This window comes from Lissotriton vulgaris, unplaced genomic scaffold (assembly GCF_964263255.1).
Source record: "Lissotriton vulgaris unplaced genomic scaffold, aLisVul1.2 SCAFFOLD_3476, whole genome shotgun sequence".
In the NCBI taxonomy this organism is placed as follows: Eukaryota; Metazoa; Chordata; class Amphibia; order Caudata; family Salamandridae; genus Lissotriton; species Lissotriton vulgaris.
Genome location: NW_028246471.1, coordinates 51,171 through 75,462, shown reverse-complemented (window position 1 = coordinate 75,462; position 24,292 = coordinate 51,171). Strand labels below are relative to the sequence as shown.

Sequence of the window (24,292 nt, the reverse complement as noted above, 5' to 3'; positions counted from 1 at the left end):
AAACCTAGCCCTGAACCCTAAAAATACCCCTGTACCCCATAACCCAAACCTAGCCCTGAACCCTAAAAATACCCCTGTACCCCATAACCCAAACCTAGCCCTGAACCCTAAAAATACCCCTGTACCCCATAACCCAAACCTAGCCCTGAACCCTAAAAATACCCCTGTACCCCAAAACCCAAACCTAGCCCTGAACCCTAAAAATACCCCTGTACCCCAAAACCCAAACCTAGCCCTGAACCCCAAAAATACCCCTGTACCCCAAAACCCAAACCTAGCCCTGAACCCTAAAAATACCCCTGTACCCCAAAACCCAAACCTAGCTCTGAACCCTAAAAATACCCCCGTACCCCATAACCCAAACCTAGCCCTGAACCCTAAAAATACCCCTGTACCCCATAACCCAAACCTAGCCCTGAACCCTAAAAATACCCCTGTACCCCATAACCCAAAACTAGCCCTGAACCCTAAAAATACCCCTGTACCCCAAAACCCATACCTATCCCTAAAACCTTAAAACTACCCCTGTACCCCATAACCCAAAACGATATCTGAACCCTTAAAATACCCAAACACCCCAAAACATATACCTCAGTACCCCAAAACATATACTCCTATACTCATACTTACTTTTTAAAATAACAAATTAATTTATTTAATTTTTAAAAAATATTTATTAAATTAATTAAATCATTTTTTGGAATTAAATAAATGTTTAAATAAAATGATATACTTACCTATAATTACGTTGTAATGGCATGCGTTGTAATAGCATCTGGTATGTAATGTCATGCGTTGTAAAGGCATTCGTTGTAAAGGATCCTGCGTTGTAGTAGTTGCGTTGTAAAGGTAGTCTGTTGTAATAGTTGCGTTGTAGCGGTTGTATACCGAGTTTAAAGGGTCTAGCTAGTGCAGAGGGCGCATCTGACGGCATTTCCCCGGTAGAAGACCTCTCTGCTTCTTGGGGCCAAAGGGAGTCGACAAAGATCCAAAGAGGTGGAGCATGGCTGCGTGGAACTCTTCGATCTGAGGCAGTAGGCTTAAAGTCCCAGAATCTCTGGTTTTGCCTGACCCAGCTGTGGGATCGGCTCGGATGTCGCTCAACTAAGCATAATATACACATTCATTAAGAGAGTCCGGTTGATGAGATCGAGAAGTGGCAGTGCCACCATACTTGCTCAGGGAAATGCGAGTTGGGCGGGGGAGCCAAATTCCGCTTCAACTTCTTGTGTTTCCTAGGCTTACCTGAGGACTTGCAGTGCAAGGAAGACAGAGCGACGGGGCAGAGGGGGGGTCACTCGATTCTGGAAACCTTGGATGCGGGACTGGAACGGTCCCATTGCAGTCTCTTCTTATGCATGGCAACGTAAAGTCTGACCTTGCATTTCCTGATAGCATCGGGTTCATCAAAGCGAAGCTGCCGCTGGCCTTGGAGTCATGGCTCGATCCCAGGCACCCCAGGTACACCGGAATTGTCACATACATTTGTTTGCAGCAGTCCCTCCAGGCCTTGCAACCAGTCATTCTACTTTGCAGACTAAAGAAAAATTGGCAAATATTGAATTAAGTGTCTGCGAGAGATGAGAGAAAGCTCCAGATCTGCGTCTGGTGGGGTGGAAAGAAAGAAACAGATGTCAGTACGCAGGAGTGGCAGCTGTATTGGTCCCACACGTCATTTACAGAGGAGAATGTCATAACTGTTGAGCCACAAATCACCACCACCGCAGGGGCACTGCTGGAAAGTTTCCGGATCCAGTCTGACGCCTGGGCAATATTTAAAAGGTGACGAATCAGCAGCTAGAAGTCTTTCACAGAACAAACATATTATTTGAGAAATGTGAAGGCCTTGCAATAGTTCCGAGCGGGACAGTAAATACATAACGCATTCTAAAGGAGGATACAAAGGGAAAGAACAGCAGCAATGGTTAACAGAACAGGTTTGCAGGTTCTTCAAAGCAAGCCTAGAATTCCCAATGGGAAAAGAAAAAGCTCATACAGTGCTGAAGAGAAACCTAGTGTCAGGGCTTTGATCTCCCAAGGGCTATTCTGCAGAAAATCGTATCCTATCTGCTAAAAGTACCAAATGGCAATGATCAGAGGACTTATCACCTCATGAGAGAACCTGGTGACACTATAACAGAACTAGGCTGCAGCAATGCTTACAAAAATGAAGTAATATTTTCTGATGGTTCAGAAACTCAACAGGAGACAAATCAGCTATATGTGGCTGTTTACACAGAATTGCAGTTTAAATGGAAAGTGAAAGATCACAATCGTGAATAAAGAGTGCGCTGCTTCTATATACAAGAATAGAAGTACCAAAGGAGTCATGAAAAATTGTAGACCAAAGGCACCAGACAACAGAGACAAATGCTGGTAGATGAATGGTGGCAACTCCGACAACCTCTGTGAAATTCGTACGTCATACAGATTGAAATATTTGTAAGTAGTGGTTATTTGGTGTAATAACCCATGCCCAAACTTGGTTAGTCATTGGTGGCATCTCTGAGCCCACGCAAATAGCACTGCCTTTGTCGTGTTGTCCAGAGAGTAGTTCGTTCTGAGGGTTTTATAGCACAGGGAACTGAAACGGCTGAAGATGGGGGTAAACAAACAGGGCAAATTGGAGACAATTTTGATTGGGTACACTTCTTCACGCTAATATCCCAGTAAAGTGTATGAATTTCCCAAGTAAATAAGGGACAAAAGATATGGAGCGACTTAAAAATCAGGGATCTGGATATTCTATACCTTAAATTGACATTTGATAAAGACCCTCAAGCGTCACAAGGCGTACCCCCAACTATTTTAGGCCTATAGTATATGGAGGGAATCGTCTTACACCATGGCCTGAACGCCTTACAGATTAAAGTGAAGAGACCTGGTGCGGGAACATTCTCTTGGTTACACCTCCAAATACTTCCAATACTAATTTATTGCATCTCGCCTTCCATATATGATAAAGCAAGTGCAGAGGATCTCATTATGGTGTAGATTTGAATTCAGTAAGGACCCAAAAGTAGACTGCTAAAACCTGCCTTGTTAAAATAAAAAAAAGATAGCAAGCAAGAAGGTTCAAAATTTGTTTTGTGAATTAGGCCTCGTAAGTATGCGGATATTCTGGCACTAGAGACAAAGAACAACTTCTTCCTATCACATGTGCACAGGGTCTAGGGGTAAACGGACCACATTTGTTTGGCGCAAAGCAATCCGGAGGTGTAGGGGAAGCAACACAGAGGACATCAACAATGACAACGGAGGGTGTGCGTTATAAAAAGCGCTACAATGCATCCAAGGATGTCCACATCATCACACTTAGTTTTATTGCTATGATAGGTGGGGGAGTGGCGCAAACAATGACATACAACGGAAGGGGCAAACAACAAAGACAAGGGAGGACGGGTAGGGGCAAGCAACACAAACAAGCATTTGCAATGCAATAGGTTTCGCATTAGGAAAGTTTGAGCTATTGGTATTGTAAATGACAAATATTTTATTTATGTTTTGTTTTTGAAATTAGCGAAATTAATAGCTTTGTCATTTACAATGCCAATAGTTATAACTTTTGCAAATGTGACATCTATAGCATTTGTAATGCAATATGTGTTGTATTTACGTGACTTACATGTATTGATATTACAAATAACAATGGCTTTTACATTTTTTTCAATAATTAATACTTTTTAAAAAGTTATTGTAATTTATAATGGCAATAGCTTAAACTTTTGCAAATAACTTTTGAGAAGATTATGTTCAGTGTATTTTATTGTGACGAAAATCCAAGAACAGAAGTGAAATATTAACATCTTTTTGTGACATTTGTAATAAAGCTTGAAACATTGAGAGAACATATTTGAACCAGGTGTTGTTGAATGGTTGCACAGATTGATGCTGTGGTGGCGCCGAGTGATGTTGGGATGGCGAACGAGTGATGCTGTGGCGTTCAGTGATGCTGTGGTAGCGCATAGTGATGTTGTGGTGCCCCTGAGTGATGCAGTGGTGGTATGGAGTGATGCTGTATGCTACACTATGTTTTGTTATCCTATGTTTTTTTTGTTATGTTATGCTATGTTTTGCTATCCTATCCTTTATTTTGTTATGCTATGCTGTTTTTTGCTATGCTATTTTTTGTTATGCTATGCTATGTTTTGCTATGCTATGCTATGTTTTGCTATGCTATACTTTGTTATGCTACGTTATGTTATGCTATATTTTGTTATGCTATGCTATTTTTTGTTGTGTTTTATTATGCTATGCTATGTTTTGTAGTGTTTTATTATGCAATGCTATCTTTTGTTATGCTATGAGTTGTCGTGTTTTGTTATTCTATGTTTTGTTATGCTATGTGTTGTTGTGTTTTGTTATGCTATGTGTTGTGTTTTGTTATGCTATGTTTTGTTATGCTATGCTTTTTTGTTTTGCTATCCTATGCTATGCTTTGTTATGCTGTGTTTTATTATGCTATTTTTTATGCTATGCTAGGCTTTGTTTTGTTATGGTATGCTGGTGAGGGAGGGTGAGTGAGGGTGAGTGAGGGAGGGTGAGGGAGTGTGGGGGAGGGTGGGTGACGGGGGTGAGGGGGGTAAGGGGGCTGTGTGTGAGGGAGTGTGAGGGTGTGTGAGGGTGTGTGAGGGGGTGTGAGGGTGAGGGGGTGTGAGGGTGAGAGGGTGTGCGAAAGGGTGAGGGGGTGTGAGGAAGGGTGAGGGGGTGTGAGGAAGGGTGAGGGGGTGTGAGGAAGGGTGAGGGGGTGTGAGGAAGGGTGAGGGGGTGTGAGGAAGGGTGAGGGGGTGTGAGGAAGGGTGAGGGGGTGTGAGGAAGGGTGAGGGGGTGTGAGGAAGGGTGAGGGGGTGTGAGGAAGGGTGAGGGGGTGTGAGGAAGGGTGAGAGGTGTGAGGAAGGGTGAGGGGTGTGAGGAAGGGTGAGGGGATGCGAGGAAGGGTGAGGGGATGCGAGGGGGGATGAGGGGATGCGAGGGGGGATGAGGGGATGCGAGGGGGGATGAGGGGATGTGAGGGGGGATGAGGGGATGTGAGGGGGGATGAGGGGATGTGAGGGGATGTGAGGGTGAGGGGATGTGAGGGTGAGGGGATGTGAGGGTGAGGGGATGTGAGGGTGAGGGGATGTGAGGGTGAGGGGGATGTGAGGGTGAGGGGGATGTGAGGGTGTGTGTGAGGGTGAGGGGGTGTGTGAGGGTGTGTGTGAGGGTGAGGGTGTGTGTGAGGGTGTGTGAGGGTGAGAGGGTGTGTGAGGGTGAGAGAGTGTGTGAGGGTGAGAGAGTGTGTGAGGGTGAGAGAGTGTGTGAGGGTGAGAGAGTGGGTGAGGGTGGTGTGTGAGGGTGATGGAGGGTGAGGGGAAATGTGTGTGAGGGGGCATTACAACTACCCAGTATGGTAAGTATGTCGCAGTAGCAGATGTTACATTAGTGTTTCTACATAAGATTCGCCATGTCTACCTCCCTTCCACAGCAGCCGTCCCTGCTGATCTGCATATTTGGTAGACTTGATGCTGTAGCTGGTATAAACTGATGCATGTAAAGCAGTCTAACACCAACTGGTGAAATGATGCTGTAGAAAACAACGTAAACAAACAAAACACTAATAACCAGGAAAAAGTCGTAAATGTAACCAACTGATTTTGGCCTCAGAAGTTCACGTGTCCACAATTCCAGAATTCACTCACTGGATCAGGCAGAAAGACTGAGCAGTGAGACAACTGAAACGCCCACAAAGTAAGCTGTAACACAAAGACAAAAGACACACGGGCATTTGAAGTTCTACGACATGTTTTCAGGAGTCAGCAGCCAATTGAAAACACATTTATGCAAATATTCAAAGAAAACTTCCAATCCCGCATCTGACCTTCAGTAGCACGAACAGGAAGGAGAAGCCAGCGCCAGACAGGACTTGCAGTGTTTAGAAAGAAAAGTCTGAAAGGAACGGGGGGAGGGGAAAGGGCCTGGAGTAAGTGAAAGGAATTGTCACCCATCGGAAGAAACAAAGAATTTGACATCAGTATGTAAGTTAGGGCTTCGTTTAAACGGGGCTGTCACAAAAGTGTCTGTCCACAGAGCAAACAGCCCTCCCGAGGAAGTCAAACTCAGCAAATAAAACGACAATTAATCTGGAGAATTTCAGACGGAAATGTTAATAAGAGAAGCACAGGATTTACAGTAGACCAGTTATTAAATGATTGATCAAGAGATAATATACAGTACGCACGTGAGACTCCCAGCCTTGAAGAATAGAAATGTAAATGATGCACCTTATTTATAATACGCACAGTTCAATTGAGAGAGGGACTGGGGGACGGGCAGTCGCCGAAGGGTTCTAGCGCTTTGACACCAGGGACTTACCCGAAGAGAGCTCAGAGCGGACTGACGGAGTTTTATACTTTACGAGATTTTACATCCTGTGACAGGCGAAGCTGTATAGGGTTCTACGCTGCTCTTACTACCCTATGTGAGGGTTGACCGCACTCTGATGACCGCTCTACGTTTTCACACTTCAGCCTAACTACAGGCTTTGCCAATGCTCTCTTCCCACGTCTGCTGGAGTCCAGCGAAGCGGTGCTCCGGTACTGTTTTCCCTCAGCACAAATGAAATGCTTTTATTGCACCGAGTACGGCAGCTAATGCTGCCTTCCGGAAGCCTGCTGATAGCATCTTGTTAGGAGGCAATGAGCTGAACGAGCTGCAATGTTACATAAAGAGGAGTCACTAACGTTTATAGGCCATGAAAGGTGAAAACGGAGTGCTAAACTTATTATTCCTTACATATTAATATTTTATATAAAAAAATTAAGTGCAATCGTGAAATATTCTGCGCCGTTTTGTCAATGCCTGTCATAACTACCTGTTGCAAATCAGTACCGCACTTTTTTACATCTTAAAACACAATTCTTTCCTGCGGAGCCCATTAAACCATAAAGCCAACTCGCTTTACTAAAAATCATTTGGAAATGGTTAGATGGAATTTCCACAATCCTGGCTAGTCAGTTCCGTATGTGTGATGCAACAAGCCTTGTATAGGTCACAAAAAGAAACAAGCTCTCGCCATTGCTGTAAATGCGTGGTGAAAACGAGGCCTGACACGCAAATAGGATTTCCGGCCGGGAGAAAGGAGAGGCGTGACACGCACGAACTGTCCTGAAGGGGCGGAGAAACAACGGAGCGGGCTGCGGAGTCTGGACACGGAGGAACAGGACGAGAGGAGCCGTTGAGGAGGGGCGTTGGGGCACATTGACGGTGCCCGCCCCCCCCCCCCCCCCCCCCCCCCCCCAGTGATGGAAGCCCTGCGTGTGCCCGGTGAGTGGGGTTGGGAGTGTGTGTGTGCACGTTTGTGTGTGTATGTAAGCCCGGGGTGGGGGTGGGGCGCTTGTATGTGCCTGCGTGTGTTGTGCCTGTGTGTGTGCCTGCCTGCGTGTATGTGTGCTGTGTGTTTTAAACATGCCTTAAGTTTTCAGCAGACACGCACTCCGAAACCGAAAGCACTGACGCTGTCTCCAGCAAGCTGCCAGCAGACAGATACAAATATGAGCAATGAAGAATTTGCCTACCCCCACGTGAATGATTATGTAAAAATTTTGGGAAAAACACAAACAAAGGAAATATCTTCTGCTTGTGCAGGTATTTTATTTAAACCTGTTTCAATTTTTTACCAAGTTTCTTTTTATATTTTCATGGAAGAGAAAGGTACTTGTGAACCACATTTATACATAACATTTATACATATATACAACTATTATACAACGAACATATATACAAATATAGACAGTTTTTAAACAATCTTCTTTTTCAAAAGCTACGTTTTCACAAATATTGACTCTTTGTGAAGTATTTCGCACTTGTGATTACCACAAAATGAAACAAGTAAAGGCAACCAAATTGTTATAAGAAAGATCAAATATCAATTTTAAGGAAAAGATCAAAGCAATTAGTAATGCGATTAACAATAGATTCCTGTTCACTTTCTTTAAATGCCAGATACAGATACAAAAGCGCGTTCACGAGGACAAATCTGAGACAGCAGAGGCGCGTAGCCGAATGCTGTCTCAGATTCCCAAGAAAGTGAATACAATAGGTACTGAGCTAGACCGCATGCTACGCATGCGCAACTCTAGCTCAACCAAAAAAGAGAGGTCAGCTGGGTGTACAAGCAACAGATGAGGGAGGGAAGGCAACAGGGCGCAAGCAACACAGGACTGTGGGAGGGCAGTTGGGGGCAAGCAACATGGAGGAGGGAAGGGGGCAACCATTGCCGCACAGGGAGGGTGGTCGTAAGCAACAATGACAAGGGAGTGGGGAGGTATGAGGACAAGCAGCATGGATGAGGGAGGGGAAGAGGGAGGGGTGGCAAGCAACATGGATGAGGGAAGAGAGAAGGGGAAGAAAACAGAGAGAGAAGTATACGAGGGAACAAGCTAAAAGAGACATACTCTGGTAGAGTAGTTAACACAAAGAAAAAAGTAGTGCCTAAATAATAAGCAGTGGAAGTCATAAGTAATGGGTCCAAGCTCCAGGGTAGGGACAAGCACACGAAGAGGAAGGAAGCCTATGGCAGCTGCCAAAAGGAAACAAGAAAATGAGTGTGACAATGTAGCCAACCGGTGGTAAGCAATGGGCTGCCTTCAAGCCCACGGTTAGAAAACAAAAGCTCTTGGAAGAAACAGTGCATGCACTGTTTAGGCAAGACCTAACCATCTCTGGAGGGACACTGGTCACAGACAAAGCAGGAACAAGCATTTACAATGCAACGGTTTCGCCTTTGCAAAAGTTAGAGCTATTGGCATTTTAAATGACAAACGTTTTATTTATGTGTTGTTTTTGAAAACAGATAAATAAATGGCATTGTCATTTACAATGCCAATAGCTTAATCTCTCGCAAATGTGTGACCTATTGCATTTGCACCCACACACACACAGAACCACAGAGCCACACACACCCACACACAGAGCCACACGCACCCACCTACCACACGGACCCCCTTGCTTTTAAATGATATCGACCCCCACTAACATGCTGTGCCTGGACAATTTATAGGTATGTTATGACTAAATATGAAGCTAAAGAGTAAGTCACGACAGAGAGCAGCATTAATTATCATAAATACCCTGCACTGTAATATAATGCTAAAGTTTCGTTTTTTGAATTACTAAACATAAAGCATAGAATAATGCGCAAGATGGTTGTTATTTTAAAATTGCAAAGCAGCAGCCCGGTAAAATAAGAGAAGTCGGAAACTGAATGTTACCACTTCCAGCGTAGAGTGAAGAATATTTATTTGACAGTGCACAATTATAACTAAACAGCAAGAGCGATCTTGAATTGGCACAAGCTCGCATCTCAGTGTTCATCTGACTGGGGATGCACAACTACTCTCGGGAGAGCTAGCAAAGCAACTAATTTCGAGAGCCGCCTTTGTGATAAACATGCCCGGTAAGCAGTAGCCTAAAGCCTTTCTTCTTGTCGCCATCACCAGCCAGGAGCTCATTTCATGGACCTGCCCTCACTCGAACTACCCCACTAACTCAGAAATACCACACAAATCGAATACATTGAAATGAATTCGAAGCAGATCATTCGCCAAGCCTGCCTCAAACATAACAAATCGCTCAACATTAGAGTCCCTGCTTCCTCCTCCATTTGTAGTCATCCTCGCACTGTCACAACCCATATATAAGCGATTCCCCTGCCTCGCTACCTCCCAGCGCCGCAGATCCTTTTCTCTACCCTCCCACCGCAGCAGCACCTCCCTTGCTGGCAGCCAAAGCCCGTCTCCCTATTTAAAATTTTGGCCCGGTTGTATAAATGGAGAGGCAGTGACGTGGGCCTCCAAAGCACCTTCCCATCCTGCAGAGTCTATATTAGAGAGCTGCAATGGCTCTATATAAACAGGGAGCCGAGGGGGGAGCCGCACAGAGGGAGAGAGGCAGAGAGCGAGGGAGGAGGCCATGTTGGCTGCCACTGCAGCTCCCAGCCACAGCGGCTCAGAACCCCCGGGGAGCACGGGGTCCCCAAGAGCAGTCTTTACCACTGAAGGAGGATTGGAAAGTATTCCAATTGGGTTTTAGGATATTTCGTTTTATTTTTTGGGACGACTCATAAGATTAAAAACAAATCAAATAATCTTTAATTCGTTTGATCGAATTAGGGATTTATACATGTTCATCGTTAGCAAACAGTAGGATGGATTGTTTTTGGGAGGGGTTTCGGCTCAAATCCGCCACGTTTGGAAGGCGCTTTGCTGGCGGCTTTTGTTCACAGGCGCGCAGAGTACATGCCTTAAAATGGCTCCTTCCGGAAGAGAACATAATCGAGGTGCATAGAGAAAGGGTGAAGGGGTAAAAATAAAATAAAAACGCCGAATACGCTACCCTGAAAATACCAATCACGACTTCTGAACACCAACTTTAAGCCCCCGCCACAAAACCGTAGTATTTGCAAGTGAATCAAGTACTACATGTAACGTCTCCCAACACAATCCGCCGCCTTCACCTGGAAGGCTCACACACAGGTTCCCACCACGTAAGCTCGTGATATGGGTTAAAAAGCGCCCTTCCCCCAGATAAGTAAGAACACGAGAACAACGTGTGTTACAGGGTATCTGTGCACCACAACGCACTAGGGATTCCTTTGCTCGTCTCGGGACCCCCTTGCCTACCAGGAGCCTCTCGAGAAATATCACAAATCAACAATGCTCGACCTAGAGAACCCAGGTTAAAATATTGTTTCTACAACTCCAACTTGACTGTCATGATCCCACTGTAACGGAGTATACAATGTTAGGGGCACATACATATGAGAACTACATCTGTCCTGGGGAGCGACTGACACAATAGCCAAAGAATTAAGGGATGAGGGGGGATACTTGTGCTCCTTGCTGCAGCTGCCAAAAGAAAGGGAGGTCACAGGTGGGAGCTGGTTACTCGTAGCCCCTATGCCTCCACCCCGGAAGAGACCCCAAAGTGGCGAAATAGCATATCGGCTCCTGTCTGCGCACTAGAATGACCCCTTGGAAAGAGCGCCCTCACTACAGGGTGATCAGGGGGCATGCCCGGTAATGCTGTGCTACCCAAGAGGCGCCCTAGCCTGTCTCGGTGTGCGCAGCACATTCCGTCAATCCTCCCGGTGCACCATGCACTGAATGCTATCTCGTCCTTTCAGGCGGTGCGGGGTAAGGAGCCTTGGCTGGTATATAGGGAAGGGGGGGCAGAGCGGGACGACGGAGCTGCGGGGGGAGGGAAGGGGGGGGCAGAGCAGGACCACGGAGCTGCGGGCGGAGGGAAGGGGGCAGAGCAGGACCACGGAGCTGCGGGCAGAGTGAGGGGGGGGGGGGGGCAGAGCAGGACGAAGGAGCTGGGGGGCGGGAGAGAACACGAACGGCGGGAGGGAGGCGTAAATCCTGAGCTGTGGAGTTTATTTACTTACCTCTTCCCGAGCCGATTTTGAGGAAGTTGGCGGACGACAGCTAATGACGGACTACCTTTCTGGAACGGACTATAATCCTCTAATGGGCTGGGCTGACCAGAATAGGCGCCATTTGGATTAAAAGGGTGGCGGCGCGGAACAGGACTGATCTCTAGTGGTCTGCCTGAGTGAGCGTTTGATCAGTTCGTTCAGGGAGCCAGGTGACGGACCGTCTGCTCACGACTGAAAGCTTGTTCACGAGAGACGTATAGAGGCCTTGCAGGTTACGGGGGTATTACATTATGTGCAATGCAGGACGACGGAGCTGCGGGGGGAGGGAAGGGGGGGCAGAGCAGGACGACGGAGCTGCGGGGGGAGGGAAGGCAGAGCGGGACGACGGAGCTGCGGGGGGAGGGAAGGCAGAGCGGGACGACGGAGCTGCGGGCGGAGGGAAGGGGGGGCAGAGTGGGACGACGGAGCTGCGGGCGGAGGGAAGGGGGGGCAGAGCAGGACCACGGAGCTGCGGGCGGAGGGAAGGGGGGCAGAGCAGGACGACGGAGCTGCGGGCGGAGGGAAGGGGGGGCAGAGCAGGACGACGGAGCTGCGGGCAGAGTGAGGGGGGGGGGCAGAGCAGGACGAAGGAGCTGGTGGGCGGGAGAGAACACGAACGGCGGGAGGGAGGCGGGAAACGTGCCGGGGAAAAACACTCACGATGCCCAGGACAGCAGCAAGCACGGCCCGGCCGGAGGAGACTCGGGGGCGTTCCCGGCTTTTGGCTGACGTATCATGACGTAGCCAAAAGCCAAAGAATCTCGGGAACGCCCCCGTGTCTCCTCCGGCCATGACGGACGCCTCTCTGTTCCAATGGCTAGCCTCCATTTATGGAGCTAGCCAATGATGCAGAGGGGCGTGTTCAAGTCACCCATACTAGAAACTACAGATTTCTCTGGAGGCGGAGCCTAACGGCTCCGTCCACCAGCGAAACCTAAAAAGGAGACAATGTTCTATATATTCGATCAAGAATTGAATAGGAAACTGCTAAAAGTAGCAGCAGAAAAAAACTAGCTGAAATACAAACACTGAAACGAACTAAGCAATTGGTGGCAAAGTTAGATATGCCTATAGAAACGTGATAAGGCATTTAAAGCACAATAAGGATATTGGCCCAACGGTTAGAACAGCAATAGTTTAGTAAACATTTGAAAACCTAACCTGGTACACCTAACAATAATATTTATTCTGTTCATTCATGAATTTCTGCTTTCCTACCAACCAGGCTGCAAGTTGTTCATGCTGGTCGCCGTACTTAATAGATAAGTCACCAGACCATATTGCTTAGGAAGCAGCCCTTTCTGATAGGGTCTGGCAAGATGGCCTTTATCAGGGGCAAGCAAGCACGGGGCATGGGAGGATGGGTAGAAAGAACATCTAGTTCTATGCATGGAAACTAACACAGGGAAAGAGTTCCATAGTATGTGCTGTAATTGCTAGGATTGAAAAGAGCATCCTCATATTTGAGTTTGGATCATGGCCTGCAGCAAAAATGAGTGCCAATTGGCAGAAAGGAAAGAGGGTGATCTTGAAAAGAGGAAGTTGACAGAGCCGTCCATTATCTACCAATCTTTTTCCTCACCGTTGAGCCGACAATAAAAATAACAAAAATTCACCAACATTCAAAGATTCACTGTTAGCAAGTATAAGACAGACGAAGATGAGGGGAAATTAATTATTTATTTATTTTACCCCTCATAGTATTCTGCCAACCCCCTCCCTCCGGCCCCACCGGAGGGCCCTGATTTCTGGCTCTGCTTCTCAGCAGTAGGTCTCTTTCAAGAGATTGGGAGGGAAGGTCACAGTGGCTATGGGGAAGATATACCTCAGTTTTCGAGACAGCTGCAATCTTCAATACTTCCCAGAGTACAGCACAGGGAAGGGAAAGCCAGTGGGACAGTTACTGATAATGACACAAAGAGGTGAATGGATGAAATGGCAGCAATAGGTTGACAACTCCTGACTTTTTCTGTCTCTCCAGAGGCTAAGAGAGCAGAGATGGCTTAGAGAGAAAAAAAGGAAGGACTATGGTCGATGCCCAGGACCAGAGGATGGTGGCTTACCGGGCACCCTAAAGAAGGAAGTCCCCTGCATTTCACTTGAACTGTAGGCGCCGTAGCAGTGGAAACTACAGAATCTTGTTAGTGGGGACGGTTGCCCAAAAGTGGTGAAAGGACTGGGAAGTTCAGGAGTGCAGTCAAGAAGGGTGATTCGCTAAGCAAAAGAAAGCAACAGTGGCAAAGGTTCATGGAAGGCAGCAAGAAATTCTCATTCTCGATTCTGACAGTCAGGAGGCTTCTGAAGGGTGGCTCTGGTGGCTGAAACAATTCATCTAGAGCTAACGCAACACACCATTGTTGAGGAATGGTCCAGCTGGGACTCAGCTGATACATTTTATACTTGCTGCTTATGCCCAAGTTGAAACTCATACCATAGTGCCCTGAGGGCTGATGTTGCACATTAGGCTAAGAATACCCTAGAAATGATTGTACTGCAGTGTGAAACTAATGCCTTCTCTAGGACGTCCTGTACCTCCAACAGGTACTCCCGTTCTTTATCCTTAAAAGTAGCACAGGCTAGAAGAACTCTCCTTCAGCCTAGGAAAGGCCCAGGGCTTAACAAAATAGGTTTGTGTGGAGAGGTCTCCTCTGAAGAACTCACTCAAGGAAAAGCAAGGAGGGAAGGTTAGGGAAGCCAGCTCTGCTGAGAGAGTGTTAGGCCGCATGAAATCCATCAGGACCAGTATGCATCTAAAGAGCTTGCCTATAGTCCTCCCTTTGGTCACTCCGTGGTAGGTGAGACCAAGTATGTGTGTGCAGGTGTCCCATGAAGGCAGATCACACACTCCAGAGGCTCCCCATTCAGGAGCTCCACTGGCATCCCATACACAAATGAGCACAATTCAAACTCCTCACACACACTTTCAAGGCACAGGATAGATGTACATTGATTGTATGTGATTTGCACCATTTTTATTCTGCAAGGCCGATTTTGGAGGGTTGCGATTTTAAATTCCACCTACATTTATATAAATACTTGCCACTGTGAGCATAGATTTACTTGACAGTGTAAAAAACAACTTTCATTTTTCAAGAGAAAGTACTTGTACATCGATGATGTATTCAGAATTATTTTGTGTGTAGCCAAGTTCTGAGTTTCCAGCCCATACCACCTTACCGAGTCAGAGAAACTTGGTATCCAGTTTGAGTGTCTGCGATAGGGAGGCCCCAGTTCACCACAAGTAAAAGACTCATATTGACACACCTGTGGAACAAATACTACTCATTGACCTCGGAAATCTCACATTATGGATACTCATAAGATATGCCTGTTAACGTGCGATTTCTTATTGACATGGACAATAGCCTGAGGTGTCTTATCCGGCTATACTACAGGATCTGTGGGGACAGAGGGAAATATCAGGTGAACAAAGATAAATCCAAGATGTCTAATATTTTGATCCCACCTAATAGTGTGACACTTCTTCAAAACAGGAATGTATGTAAAATGGACATAGAAAGTTTTCTAAATATATGGACATTTAATTATATACATATTGCTGCAAGGCTAACTGTAAAAATATCTACCTATTTAAATCGCTGTCCACCACTAACCTCATATACGATGTTGCAAAGTGACCCTTTTCGGTGGTCACTGGCACTTTTTCATATTCCTTTGGGGACACACCTACTACAAATATTTAAATACGTCTCAATTGGCTTAAAACACAATTGGAACATTCAATTTACCTAGAAGACCAAAGTATATGGTACAGAAATACATCCATGGCATGGACAGTTCCTCTAGTGATTAGGCCTTGAGAGTCTCTAGGTTCCATCCCTTGAGCTTGTGGGCCTTAAACATGTAATCCAGGGGAGGTTTGGGCACCAGAAGGAAGTTTGGGAACTTTGAAAAACTCTTCCTCCAGGTATTCAGGTGGAACTGCAGGGCAAAGTATCAACTAGCAGTTCCATACCGTTTAACTGAATTTTAGCTTTGATTATTACAGCTTGTAGAGCGCACAGCTACTTCCAACGGAAGTGTCCCGGTGCTAGTAGTGCATTTAACATATGGCGAGAAATCAAGGAGACTTTGCCCCTGCTAAGGCTCCAGCACCTCTGAAAATACATCCCATTCTTTGTTTGGACTTATACATTTTCAGGGCAAAATCTCCAAAGCTCCAGCGGGACCAACTTGCTTCAAGTATCCAGCCTTTGTTTCTACTATGGCTGCTACAAATTCAGTGGTATCTCACTCAGGAGGTTTTTTCTTCTCAAAAAGTTAAAGTCCTTTTCTGTGTTGAGATTAAAAAAACTTTTTGAACTTTTTCTGACTTCCAGACTTTTACTGGGACCAATTCACCAATTGTTTTCGAGGAGGACTCGGATCACAGTAAGCCTCAAATTGAGCCTAGTCTTCCACGTCTATAGACTATCAATGGCTCTTTAAGCTTTATGTCGCTTTTTTCACTTATGTTTAAAAATTCATTATATCATGTTCCCCTGGTTGGACTTAAGACATTTTGGTGTTATTTTACTCATAAAAGGTTTCGCTTTATTTTAAAATTGTTTGTGGAATTTTATTATGGTTTGTGTGACTTTTTCGACTGCATATGCGCTGCTTAAATACTTCACACATTGCCATTGACTTAAGACAGTCTTCTTCTTGTCTTGTTACAAGGGATTGAGCATAACTGAATGTCATTTGTGTGACACTGAGCAGGTGCGGGCCTTATTTTTAGCGATAGACACCTGCCCCCCAAATAATCCACTTTTCAACAGAGGTGAGATCAGATGTACCGATTCCCAAAACTCTACTAACTTTTTTTGGGCTGGGACGAATGCAAGGATAGCCATGAAAGCCTTATTGGTCACAAAAGATGTCGAATGACTGGCTTGCTCAGATAGCTTAAATGCTACCAAGCAGCACATTTATGTGATTTAATGAAGAAACAAAGAAAATAATGGGATATGGATCAAATGGTAGCCTGGAGTTTTCTTAGGGTGTGGCAAAGCTACCTTGATAGCGTTCACCTAATAATCTTTACTGTAGCCCGGTCACAAGGACCACACTTGAAAGCCGGGATGATATGGCAAACAATTCGGGTCTTAATACACTCCCATTTGAAGTCTCCCCTTACCTTTAGAACACACTTTAGAGCAGCAAAGAAGAAGCCATCATGTACTGAAGACAGTAACAATGCAGATTGCTAGCAGATGTGTACAAGGGTCTCGGTTAAATCACTTGAGACTTTCAAGTGGAACTTCTAGGTTCACAAACGTACAGCATTACCAACAGATAGTGAAGCATCAAGACAGTAGAGGGTCAGAGGATCACTGATATCATCAGAAAGGTTATGAAGGGGGTGGGAGGGCTTAAGGAATCGATTTTGTAACTATATGAGAGCCGCTCCAAGGGAGGGGAGGGACGCTAGAAAGAAGTGAATTATTGAGTACCTCCACCAATGTCACAATCAAGCTGAGGCTCATCTGGGCTCTACCACTACACAGTAAGATTACTATAACTCTAGCTGCTATCCTGAGATAGGCCATTCATGGAGAGGACACAGCCACAGAAGAATATTTGCTAAAATGAAAGTACAATACTATATGAAAGACAATCGGGTACGATACACACTGTACAATTACTATAACTCTAGCTGCTATCTTGAGATAGGCCATTCATGTAGAGGACGCAGCCACAGAATTATATTTTACTAAAATTGGAGTACAATACTCTATGAAAGACAATCGGGTACGATACACACTGTACGATTACTATAACTCTAGCTGCTATCTTGAGATAGGCCATTCATGTAGAGGACGCAGCCACAGAATTATATTTTACTAAAATTGGAGTACAATACTCTATGAAAGACAATCGAACATTGACACCTAAGATCAGTCTTTGTTGTGATAGAGTTGCTGGCAACCTAATCGAGCACTATACGTTTTCATCGCCAGGAAGCCCCATGGGGTAGCAGTCACGCTTTATGAAAGTGTTAACATAACATATTGGGGGACATTCTGCATTGAAAGATGTAGGCACTACCAGTCAAAGCCCACTTTCATAATAAAACTCTTCCCTAAGTTTGACTTCTCTTTATGCTTTCATGGTAACCATTTTGGCTCTGCGGTAATGTTGCAGTTATCACTAAGATGATGACACCCAAAGCTGAAGACTACTTGGTTTTAAGACATAGACACAAAGAATGCGACATCTTTCTTCTACCATTAAATTCCTACCCAGGATCGTTTTCCTACTCTGCCTGCATCACCCAGCAGCAGCTTTAAATGTAATGCTATATTAATCTACAGCAATCCATGAATTGCTCTGCAACTAGAAGCATCTCAGAGATTTCTAGGACCACAGCAGTTAGCTATTGTCGCTGTACTTACCCACTTGCGGGTAATACTCGCTGCCATCGTCCCCACCAGAGGAGCTGCTCTCATGGCTGGGAGAGGGTGTAGAAGGTTTCAACATCTCTGCTGTTTGAAGGAACCTGTAGAGGAGAGACAAAATGAACAACATTTCAGTAGGTACACAGTAGTTCCTCCTCACAAGGCCACAACAGTCATTTACAACTAAGTCCTGATATATAGAGGGCCATGGCCATAAAAACAACTCTCATGAAATCACGGTGGATGTCAACAGCTTGTACATGATTTCCATTATCTCTATCAATAAAACAAAAAGCTTCATGCATGCACAGACTGGGAACTCTAGAGAAAACATCTACAGAATGTAAATTATTAGCATCACAGCATCCATGACAAAAAGGAACTCATAAATAGAATCCTATTTGTGAACAGGAGTGACACCCATAGAAAGTGACATGCTGAGGCTCTCATTTAAATATTAGCATTTTTATAAAGCGCAGAGGAGATCCTATGGTAGGCAAAGAGCTTTACATAGGAACAGAGGAAAAATAGACATGAAAAATATCTGATGCTAAAGGCAGCAGCCTCATTAAACATGCAGTAAAACATGCAGTAATGTATTGACAGTTAAGCTCTGTTCTGTGGAGCAAATCTTATATATTCCCCAGCTAATTTTTTTCAAATGTCTGGTGTAGTAGTCCTTTTTTTCACTTGACATATTTCTCTCTGTCTTGTCATTAAAAATGTGTTCTTGACTGTTGTATATGTACAATGGCACTTTTTCCCTGCTCTTCCAACAGGCTACAAGAGGTTTTTTGACAAAAGTATTCGTTCAGGGGACAAGAAATGAGGATGATTTTAAGAGTGGTCTTCACCACCGAGGGCTTTATCCTTTCTACGGAAATGTTTTGGGTGGGTAGAGCAGAGTGAGGCACACTGCCTAAAAACACAACTGATTAACTTTCTTGCCCATTCTAGCACCAGGATGGGGAACAGATGCCCCTCCTCCCTCAGTCATTAAGTCCCTGAATACAAGTTTCATGGTACTGGCAGGGTGAAAGCTGCACATGTAAAATGGAAGTTACTGGGGAGTAGCACTTTCAGTATTGGACAATTTACTAGTTTTAAAATCACATGAAACTCCAATTTCGTGGGGTTTAACACAAACATACACCACTTGATCTCAGCAGTGGTAAATGGCCTCTATGTGGGAAAAGGGGGAGGGGCTTATGGCAAGTAGGGTAAGAAAGGAAAAGCTAAGTTCTGGCAGAGGAGAACATTGTATACTCCCTCTAACAGAAAAATAAAAAGATGAGAGGCTCGGCTGATGCTACAGCCAAAGCCGTGTGTGGGTTTTTTCAGATGGAATTACTGCTCAGCTAAATTGAGACCATCGTTCCAACACCCGGAAGAAAATGGGTCCGGCCCACTCGGAATTAGGAGTGGAATTCTACACTGTAATTACCCTCTGTTTCATAATCGGGTCATAGGCCTTCTTTTCTACATCCCAAGAGGTCTGCATCATCTGCTGTAAAATGCACGCAGGCTTGACAACATCTTAGTTATCCATTGCTTGATCCGGCTTACCAAACGCTCCGAGTGGGGTTGAGTTTGCTATTCTATTTAGTGTCCACAGATATTAAGATCCTTTGATATACAGTTACTAAACTGTAAACCCGGCTCCCTTTCACTGGAATTTTCATTCGTTTCACAGACAACACTTTCTCCTACCTGACAGTGCCTGGAAAGTAGAATATTGAAATAGCCATGTACATGTTCAGACAAACAGAGGCCTTCTCTCACTGCACTGCATTTTAAGATAAGGGAGCAACCTGCTGCCAGTTGTAAAATCCTCTTTAATGAGGCTGTTCACCTGTACAGTCACATGAACTGTATTTTGCTTTTGAAAGATGCATGAAAAGTGTAAAGTACACCCACAAGCTCAGTAATTCTTTCTTTGTAATCATATTTTAATGAAGTTTAACAGCGGTACAATAATATTTGGAAACATGCTGCAGTAATGAGCAACACAGCTTATCCGCCTTACTATGGAGTTAAAGAACTAATTACCATTGTTTAATACACTTGAATAACCAATGATCAAAAAAGACAAGCTCTTAGATCAGACACACTGGACAACTGGTCCTTTAGTGTTTCAAAATGTGAGGTGATAAGCTTGTGTCAGGATCCAGATGTGCGTAGGGGAACTTATTCATAGTAGTCAAATAAATGAGCTTGTGCCGTTTACCGATCAGTGTGCGAATGAATACTGTGTATTCGTGATGAGGAGGTGGTGAGGTGGAGTAGCAGTTACGAAGAAAGGGAAAATAAATTTGAGCTGCCCACAACATGGGGGTTTTCTTAGTCACCTACCGTCAATCTGTGATGCTTACCATTTCTATCAGAATGAGATTACAGTCTGTCTGAACGATCATTTAAGGAGGCTCAGGTTGCTCTTTTGTTGACGTTCTTGGCCAAATTTAGTAGAGAAATCCCAATTTGTATTCTGAATTCTAGCTCCTTTTTGCTTTTGTTGATTAGTAATTGATTAACCTTCCACTACTGGAACTTTGGATCACCAGAGTAAGCAATTTCTCAAATTTGAACTTCTAAACAACACTTAAAAATACATTTTTTAAATCATGTAATAAAGATTTTCTATACTATACTATACTTAACAATACAGACACAAGTATATCTCAAACAAATTCACAAATTATTTAATCTACAAAATAAAAATATACAAATATCGAAATTAATTTTAATGAGAAGCTTGGAGGTTTGCAAAATTTGACTCCAGCATATCACTTTGTCTTTTTTATTTCTCCCAATGCATGTTTTTGGCTGCACATCAGTGCTCCTATCGTCCATACTAGTATCTTTTCTTTAATTTATTTAAACAGTTTTATATAGCGCTGGCAAGACCCAAGGGTATCAGAGCGCTTTACAGGAGAAGGACTAGATCGAATAATATAATAATAAGCTCAAACAAAAAAGTAAAGGCAAGATATGAAAACAAAAAAGTAAAGGACAATGGATATAAATCAAAGGTATAGGCAGTAAACATTAAGAACCAATCAGGGCATTGGATGACTGTGTAAGTGGGATAGGCCAGAGTCGAAGGGAGAGGGAATAGGGGTAGGGTGGGGATTAGGGAGGGAGAAAGGAGAGAAGAGAACAAGAAGAGGAATGAGGTGAGTGCAAGTGCACAAGAGGAAGGAGGAAGGAGGAAAGAGGTAGATGTGGGGAGCTAAGCGGGGGAGGCGGGTCAGGTAAGAAGCAGAGAGGAAACATGGTAGCATAAGGGGCAGGTTAGGAAACACCTGGGAGGAAAACAGGATTAAGGACCCCAATATTTGAGGAGAATGTGTCGTTTGAGGACTTTTTTTAAGCTGAAGTATGAGGGGTTGCAACGTAGATCTTTGAGTAGAGAGTTCCAAATGTTTGGAGCATTACAGGAGAAAGAGCGTGCTTGAGTCTATTTCTTTTTAACCAAGGGAGGGACCAGTAAGAGGGCATTGGAGCTTCTCAATTCTCTGGTGCAGCCAGCTTTGTGAAGTTTTTGGGAGAGATACAGCGGGGCTTGAGGATGCAAGGCTTTATGTGTAATGCAGGCGTTCTTGTAGATGGATCTGCCATCCAGGGTAAGCCATTGGAGATCTTTGAGGATGAGAGAGATGTGATTCCGCCTCTTAGAATCAGAGATAAGACTGGCCGCGAGGTGAAGGACTGACTTGATTGGGGCTAGGTGGACTTTAGGTGTACCTAAGAGCAAAGCGTTGCCGTAGTCGAGTCTGGAGAGTACTAATGATTGAACAACAGATTTAAAGTCATCAACAGGGATGAAGGGTTTGATTTTTTTGAGGGGAAGAAGTGAAAAGAGAGCTCCTTTGGCAGCGTTTTTTATGTGAGGGGAAAGGCTGATGTTTTGGTCAATGCTTAATTCCGAGAGATTTGACTGAGCTAGAGATGGAAAGGGAGCAGTTGAGAGCATTAAGGCCAGAGAGCCAGTGTTGAATGGGAAGCCAGTTATTTTTAGGGGCAAAGAGAATGACTTCAGTTTTTTAGGGTTGAGTTTTAGGTGATTGTGATGGAACTTGGTCTAAGATTGGATCTTAGTCAGGGTGTCGTTGAGGTGCAGGATGTCTGAATGGGATTTGATTCGACAGTAAACTTGGGTATCATCTGCATAGAGGTGGTAGTTGATATCTGCTTTCTTTTTTTTTTAAATATTTCTTTTTATTGAAACAAACATCAGCAATAAGTTACATTACAGAGGGTAAGGCACAGTAGCTGAGTACACTCCACGGGGCCAAAGACAAAATCCAAAAACATATCAGAATTTATGGAGGGGGTTTCATCCGGGATAACAATTACAGGTGGCGTACAGATGTCTCCTCTGAAACTGTTCCATGACCCCCAAATCAATGACCATTTACGGGGGCGTCCCCTCGCTAGGTATGTAGTTTTCTCTCTGAACATACACCAGTCCAAATTATTTTCCCACTCTACCAAGGAGGGGGGCTGTACTGCCCCCCACAGCTGGGCTATATTCCTTTTGGCAATCATATACCCCAGCGTGACCCACTGCGTCTGCGAGATGTATAGGTCTTTAGGCACTCTTGTATTAAGCAAACACCTTCGTGCCTCCGGAGAGAGAGAAACTCCAAGTACTCTGCGTATCGTGTTATGTATATTGCGCCAGTATGTGTTGACCTGCTCACATTCCCAAATAATCTTTTACAAAGCCCTGAGACTGAAAGTCCCATATGTACTAGCCTGGGTCCTGTAAGGTAAATCCTATGTAAAATCTTAAGTTGTACCAGCCTGAGGCGATATGGGATCGCGACGTCTCTAGGGGAAGACATCGCTATCTGCCAGTCCTCCTCATCTAACTCTATTCCGTCTTGCAACCACTTATCTCTAAGCGCCTCTAGGGAGTCAGTCCTGTGATTAATCAACTTTTTATATATTAGAGAGATTGTTTTATCCGGAAGGTGGCCGTCTAATATCCTATCCTCCAGAGGGGAAGCCTCCGAAGGTTCTGCTTCTCCAGGCAGCCATGACAAAAGGTCATGCCGTACCTGACCATACCGAAAGTACTCCAATGGGGCAATTTTATACTCAGTCTGTAATTCCTGGAATGATTTAATCTTTCCCTTCCCCCAAATGTCCATAACCATAGAAATGCCTATGAGGTCCTACCTATCGAAGCTCTTCGTCTTCCACAGCTTACCAAGCATTTCAGTGTCCCAGAGCGGAGTGGCCATTGTCAATCTATTTCTTCATCCCAAGGAGGCCGTAGCCGCATGCCAGACATTCACAGAGTGTTTAGTGGGACCTGTCAATAGCACTCTGTTGGGACAGGAGTATAGGGCCCTATTTTAATTGCCTCCTGGGAGAAGCAGTTTATCCATGGCGTAGCCTGGGTCATCAACCCGGCCATAGGTGCCATGGTTAATTGTCGCCAGGTGGGCCGCCCAATATTATCTTCTAGGGAGGGGAGGGCAATACCTCCGTCGTACCAGGAAAGAGTCAATTTGTGTAAAGCAATGCGAGGCCTCCCCTCACACAGCAAACTACGTTGCAAACTCTCAATTTCACAGAAGTAACTAGAGGGCACCACATCCAAGGAATTTTGCAAAGCATAAATAAAGTGTGGGAGAGCCATCATCTTGAACAATGCCGCTCTACCCAATAAAGAAAGAGGAAGCTTCTTCCAGTTGGATATATCCCTCATGAGCCTATCGAGAGGGGGCAGGAGATTCCGAGAGTACCTATTTGAGGGGTCCAGAGACACAAAGATCCCCAGATATTTAAACCCTTCCAAACTGAGTTGTATAGGGCAGTTCCTGGGAGGTACCGGAGGGTCACCCCGCAAAACAAACAATACAGACTTACTCCAGTTGATCGATAGGCCAGAGTTGCTCCCAAAGGAGGCAAGAACGTCACAATTAAGGATTTACGAGGGGAGGCCAAATAAAGTAAAATATCATCAGCATATAGGGAGATACGGTCCTCTCATTCCGGAGACCACTGCAGACCCCTGATTGAAGGCTCCCATCGCAACCAGGCGACCAACGGCTCCATAGCCAGTGCGAAAAGAAGGGGGGACAGCGGGCAACCCTGTCGGGTTCCCCTTCCCAACTGAAAGGCAGAGGATACCTTGTTATTCACTACCACTAGTGCAAGGGGCTCCGAATAGAACAGGCGTATCCAGCCAATAAATCCAGGGCCAAACCCAAACTTAGCCAATACCACCCACAAATAAGGCCATTCAATCGCATCAAATGCCATTGTTGCGTCCAATGATGCAATTATAGCCGGCTCTCGCATGTAACCTACGCAAATTCAAGGCCGTATTTCTGTGGGGCATAAATCCCGACTGGTCGGCATGCACCAGCTCGGTAATAACCTTAATCAACCTATTCGCCAATACTTTGGCCAAAATCTTAGG

At 44.9% G+C, this 24,292-nt stretch overlaps 1 protein-coding gene across 1 annotated transcript in view; it reads right to left on the bottom strand.

The window, feature by feature from the left end:
- Positions 1-24,292, bottom strand: part of LOC147665938 (nonsense-mediated mRNA decay factor SMG9-like) — a 120,762-nt gene that overhangs the window by 50,073 nt on the left and 46,397 nt on the right. Inside the window, exon 7 of the mRNA XM_086949397.1 lies at positions 17,854-17,957. Coding sequence (XP_086805523.1) covers positions 17,854-17,957 — 104 coding nt within the window. The remainder of the gene's footprint in view (positions 1-17,853; positions 17,958-24,292) is intronic.